At 49.7% G+C, this 5,534-nt stretch overlaps 1 protein-coding gene across 9 annotated transcripts; it reads right to left on the minus strand.

Annotated features, from left to right (window-relative positions):
• Positions 1-1,106: 1,106 nt before the first annotated feature.
• On the minus strand, positions 1,107-4,535 carry TEX51 (testis expressed 51). Of its 9 annotated transcripts, none has more exons than XR_008290937.1 (7): positions 4,050-4,535; positions 3,886-3,960; positions 3,264-3,647; positions 3,093-3,176; positions 1,881-1,956; positions 1,633-1,791; positions 1,107-1,339 (listed from the first exon to the last, which is right to left on the minus strand). XR_008290937.1 is itself a non-coding variant. In XM_053204620.1 (7 exons), the coding sequence occupies exons 1-6, from the start codon at positions 4,297-4,299 to the stop codon at positions 1,751-1,753; spliced, it is 915 nt and encodes a 304-aa protein (XP_053060595.1). In that variant the 5' UTR covers positions 4,300-4,535; the 3' UTR covers positions 1,108-1,342; positions 1,746-1,750. The 9 variants fall into 9 exon arrangements, 7 of the variants coding, with proteins under 7 accessions (XP_053060595.1, XP_053060580.1, XP_053060591.1 ...); XR_008290939.1 differs by having other exon boundaries at positions 1,633-1,796; XM_053204620.1 differs by having other exon boundaries at positions 1,108-1,342; positions 1,746-1,796.
• Between the last annotated feature and the right edge of the window lie 999 nt (positions 4,536-5,534).

The following is a 5,534-nucleotide window of genomic DNA, read 5'->3' on the forward strand; positions in this document are numbered from 1 at the left end:
CCTGCCAAAGGAGCAGCCCTTACAGTGGGGGTGGTGCTGATGAAGTCAGATCCCTTTTAGCCTGGCTGCTAGCTCTGGAAGTGGAGGACACCAGCAAGGCCTATGGAGACACGAAGTCTTGTTTCAGGAGCTAGGATGTGGGTCCTCACAATATTTCAATGGACTGAGGATGAGGGGAAGGGGTGAGGGTGTGACATTTTGACCCACAGCATGAGCACATGTAGGATGACAACAAATATGAACCCAGTGGGCTCCTGGGACAGGGAACACCAACCTGGCTGAAGCATGATACCTCTCTGCATGCTCAGATGGGGGAATAGTATCAGAGTCAGGATTTGAGTCCAGGTTCTCCGCTACTTGCCCTTAGCTCTGGTCTCAGACCTGCTTCCTTTCAGCAATCAGGGGTTGACCTGATGACCAGGACTCTGGACCTGTCAGTGGTTTCAAAGCTGCTGGATAGGTCGCATTGAGCCTCAGAGCAGAGTCTGAGTCAAGGAAAGGCTGGGAGCACCTGTGACGAAGGGCTTGAGGTTGAGGGAGAATGGGCAGAACTGTGCCTGGAGGACTAAGAGGTTCCATTTAATCTGGTGGCCTTGGAGACAGACAAGGAAAATGACACGGGGATGGGGCAGGAGGAGGCAAAGCCCTCCCTACCCTCAAAAGGCAGAGCCAGTGAAACATCTTTGCTAGTAGCACCAGATCCACTGGGGACCTGGATGTCTCCAGGGTGTACATCTTGGCTAGGATGTGGATGAGGTCTGTTGTTAATGTGACCTGGAGTCTGTTTTCTAGAGCCTGTTCTTTTGCTAGTCCTTGGGCCATCAGCTGGCCTCTCACTGCCTTTGTTCAACATCTGACAGTGGCCCCTGAGGGATCCAGGCCACCTCTGCTTTCACCTCTGGTGCTGGAATTAGGTGAGGCTAGACTGAAACTGTGGAGCTACCACTGCTGGGGCCAGGGCAGCAGAAGAGGGGCATTTCAGGAGGGAGGAGGGTGGTGGGCCAGCAGAGAGAGGGTGAGGAGAGGGAACAAGCCCTGTGAGGACTGCATGGGGAGGATCACAGTGCCAGCTTTGTCTGTCCAGGCCCCGCAAGAAGCAGATACTACAGTCCATCACTTCCAATAGTAGAAAGGTATTTTAATAAAAGGTGTTTATAAAGTATGTGCATAGGGAAGCCACAAGACAGAGGGTGGTCTCTTGGGTCACAGAGCTGCGACCACACCAGGTCTGTGCGGGTCAGGGAAGGGATGGTTACAGGAACCCAGTGATGAGAGGGCTTCCTGACAGCAACTGCACTATCTCTGCTCAGCTGTGGAAGACCAGTGGACTGCTGGGTTCCTGCTGAGAAAGAAAAACCCTGACCTGTCACATGCCCTTGCCTCTGTCCCTCTGAACTCCTGCTTGCTGAGGCCAGCCAGGAGCAGAGGGCAGGAGGGCCATGTTGATCATCTGTCCAGGTCAGGGAGCATGACGACCCAGGGTGGGGAGAAGGTCTGCAGAGGGACAAGGATAGCTATAGGCAGAGGACACTTTGTGGAGCTTTGTTGCCACTGTGTCCTGGGCCCTCGGCCCTGGGTGTGTGCTTATACTAAGGGGAGATGGGGTTTTCCAAGCCCCAGCCTTGGTCTTACTGTGCTCTGGATGTCAGACTGTTGGAGCCAGAGTTGGGGCCTCCAGCCTTGCTATCCCCAGCTTTACCCTCTTGGGACCCCTATATTCTGGCAGGGGTCTCCCTTTCCAGCACCTTTTCTACTTCCTTCTTCCTCTTCTCGTGCCAGAAAATGTAGCATCTGGGCTAGGAAACAGGGTGGAAATAAGTCAGGGAAGGATAAGTCAGTGTGTCCTCCCTGGGGATGCTGGGGCTTGGAAAGTAACTCACCCACTTCCAGCTACAGATGCCAGGAACAGAATAATTCCAAGGCTCACAAACCATGCAAAGGTACTCCCAGTACTGGCTGAGGATATAAAAGAGGGAGCCAGGTGTTTGGAAATAGTGAGGAATCTGGGCCTCTTCTTTCCTCCTTTTATTTGCCCACTCAGCCTCTTCTTTCTTCCTTTCATTTGCCTACTCAGTCATTTGTTTGCATACACTTACTGAGCACCCACAGTGTGCCCCGCATATTTCTATAGAGGAGTGAGACACAGTCCCTGTGCTCTAGGAGGGAGACAGAGGAAGCAGAACAGGACAGAACAGAGGAGAAGTAGCCACTAGGAGGGCTGATGAGCCTCAGGGGGTGGGAGCTGGTCAGGGAAACATTCTTAGGAAACAAGACTTTTAGTTGGACTTTGAAAGATAAGTTGGATTTCAGTTTCAGTCCCACAATTAAGGACTGAACTGTGTTCCAGGCAGAGGAAACAGAAAGTTCAAGGGCAGAAGCACGAAGCTATCTGTATGTCCAGCATGTCAGCAGCTCAGTGTGACTGGGGAGTCAGTGCTGGTGGGAGATAAGCAGGGGCTGTTTGCACAGGACCCTCCAAGGAGATGGACTTTATCTGTGGGGCAATTGGGCTATAAACAAGGAGTGTCATAGGTAGATTTGCTCCTTGAGAAGGAGTTCTTTGGTTGTTTAGATGTGGCCAAGAGGGGCAGGGAGGCCAGTTGAGAGATGCTGACATAATCCAGGTGAGAAGTGAGGATGCCTGAAGAACCATGGTAGATATAGAAATGAAAATATGGCAACTCATTTAAGAATTATTTAATAAGATTTGATGATTGCATGTACCGAGTATGGGAGAGGGAGGTTCCCAATTTAGGACGCTAAGGACTTAAATGGGGTCATTTGTTGAGAGGGGCCCTGAGAGAAGAGTAGATTTGGGCAGTGGGGATGATTTTGAACAAGTCTCCAGGCATGCTGGCTTTGAGGTCCTGAGGGACCTCTGGGGGAGATGTCCTAGAAGCAGGTGGCTCTATGGCTCTGAAGCTGGACATATGACATCAAGAAATTCCAGCAGGTGCTATCATCTCTGGTGAGGATGGAGTGAAAGAAGAGTTCGGGGCTGGGCAGAGGAGGAAGACAATCCAGACAGAGACAACAGCGATCTGGGATGGAGTGGGGGCAGGCTGGAGGCAGGATGGCCTGCTGCCACTGACCTGCGCAAAGAGTGGGGTCTTTGCAGGTGAGGAAGTGTGTTTTGCAGTTGGCACAGTTCATGACCTCCAGTGTGGAGCGTAGGTCTGTGAGAGGAGATGGGCAGGAGCCTTAGCCAGAGCCATGTGCCCCTCACCCCTCATCCCCCCACCTAGGTCCCCACACATACTCACCACAAGACTTGTTGCAGGCTGCCCGGGAGGGTGAGATGGTAGAGAAACTGAGGTGCTGGGGAGGCAGACAGAGCCAGGAAGGGTTGGGGTGTGAGCAGGAAAGGGAGCTGGGAGGAGGTGTGGATAGGCACCCAGTATGTGGGCAGGGGAGGGGGCTCCTGGGGAGGCATGCAGGAGGGGCTGCAGACTGGGCTCTGCTCTTCTCAGTCCTGGGGAGGTGACTGGGCTCTGCTCTCCACAGTCCTGGGGAGGTGAAGGACTGGGTGGTGGGTGGGGGCCAGCTCCACCTCTCACCCTTCTCCTTCAGCTCCTCAGATATCTCATCCAGTTTCTCAGTAAACACCTTCTGCTGGATATGAATCTCTTCCAAAAGTGATGGTTTATCTGGGACGAAGAGGAGGAGATGGTGCTTTCATCACCCACATTTTATAGTTGGAATCAATTGCATAACTCTTTCAAGGTTGGGAATTCAAGTCATTTTTTCAAACAAAAACTGCACAGAGCACGCAGATGCTGTGTCTGTCACCATTCTTCCCCACATATCCCCACCCCAGGCCAGTGGGCCTTCTGGGAGTGCCTTGGGGGACTGGGTTTTGTCAACCCAAGCTTGGGGCTTCCTCACTATCTCGGAACTTCTTGATGGCTTCATCTATGTGATTGAATAATTTGGCTGCTGCTTCTTCCATACGGTTCTGATCTGAGAACGGGACATGGGATGAAGGGGAGTTGGGGATATAAGAGCCCAGGCCAGGTAAAGGGATCCCTGGTCTTCAGGCTGTGCCTCACCAAGATACCAGGGTTCGATGAAGACATGATCCTTCAGGAATAAGGTGTGGAGGCTTTGGGAGAGCTCTGTGGGTGGCCCTGGGATGCCCCAAAGAATCTGCAGATCATAGTCTATCAATGCAGGCAGTCCTGGCCAGCAGAGGAGACAGCTCTTCCCATTGGCAGCAGGTAGGAGACAGCTGAGCAGGAGAAGCAGCATCTTCTGGGGGTCTCTCCTCTGTCCCCTTACCACCCTTCCTGGAAGTTCCATATGGAATGATGATACCCCCTTCTCCCTAGAAACCACATTCTCTTTGCAGAACAAAAGTAAATTCCGTAGGGTAAGGTGAGGGTCAGCTATGGTCCAAACTTGAGCTTTGGTGTCAGACCCAAGTCATCACCTCAATATCTTCCTCTGAAGTTGGAGTCACTGATGCTCTTGGGGAGGATTCTTGTGAGGACCAAGAAATGGCTATGCAGTCTTGTGGCTGACGGTCAGCTCTCCTAATGGCATTTACCACATATGAAATAGTTCAACAGGCTGAAATTTGAGAGGTCAGGAGGGAGCGTCATAAAGAGATTAGTTGTGTAAAGAACCTGAATCACTTTTGCACACAGAGGTGGTCACTCACAGGGAAGCTTATGGAATATATAAACTAGTAGTTGTCTTGTGCCTGGCCAAGCCAGAGTGACTTAGACAGCTATTCCCATCATAGTATAGACAGATTATAGACAGAGTTACAGCCTATTCTTGGATGTACAGACAGAGAATTCCTCTTTGGGCCAGCAGTTCTTATGTGTAATGTGTTGAAGAAAAGCAAAGCACCTTACTCTTCAGTAAAGAAAAAGCCATTTGGATATTTGTCACTGCTCAGCTGGTAAGTTTTGCCTTTCCATGCCATGCTTCCAATCAGCTTCTGAGTGCCTCAGGCTGGATTATGAGCGGCTGAAAGCCATCAGGCATTTGAAGAATGTTTCTTACAGGAACAAGAGACAAAAACAATGGCAAGAACTCAAAACAAAAGCAAACAAAAACCACAGGGTAAAGAAAGGGCACAAAGATATGGTGAGAAGCACAAGAAAACTTAGAAACCCACTATTTACATTAAAATATTGTTTTCTCCAGACAGGAAGAGGCTGTCATGTAAAGGAAAAATAGAATAAGAAAGAGTTATTGAAGATTAAAAATATGATAGCAGGAATTTAAAAAATTCCATAGAAGTGTTAGAGGATAAAGTTTCAGAAATCTCCCAGGCAGAAGTACAGAAAGACAGAGATAAGAAATAGGGAAGAATAAATAATGTTAAATAATCAATCCATGAAGTCCCAACATCCAGCTAATACAAGTTTCAGAAAGAAAGAACAGAGAAAATGGAGGGAAAAGTTATTTATGATGGAAATGGGGTAGAAAGTATATATGAAGATGAATTTTATCTAATAGGGAGAGGGATTTGGAGGACAGGCATCCAGACTTGCCAGAAGAAATAGCTGAATTGGTAAATTCTG

Source organism: Acinonyx jubatus, chromosome C1 (assembly GCF_027475565.1).
Source record: "Acinonyx jubatus isolate Ajub_Pintada_27869175 chromosome C1, VMU_Ajub_asm_v1.0, whole genome shotgun sequence".
Classification (NCBI taxonomy): Eukaryota; Metazoa; Chordata; class Mammalia; order Carnivora; family Felidae; genus Acinonyx; species Acinonyx jubatus.

What these genes read in the sequence shown, in the direction of transcription:
- TEX51 (XM_053204601.1), bottom strand. Translation starts at nt 4,299, where the DNA reads ATGGAACTTCCAGGAAGGGTGGTAAGGGGACAGAGGAGAGACCCCCAG. An exon ending in CATCGAACCCTGGTATCTTG is followed by an intron (nt 3,961 to 4,049) that starts GTGAGGCACAGC and finishes TCCCGTTCTCAG; the next exon opens with ATCAGAACCGTATGGAAGAA. An exon ending in AGCCTGCAACAAGTCTTGTG is followed by an intron (nt 3,177 to 3,263) that starts GTGAGTATGTGT and finishes CTCCTCTCACAG; the next exon opens with ACCTACGCTCCACACTGGAG.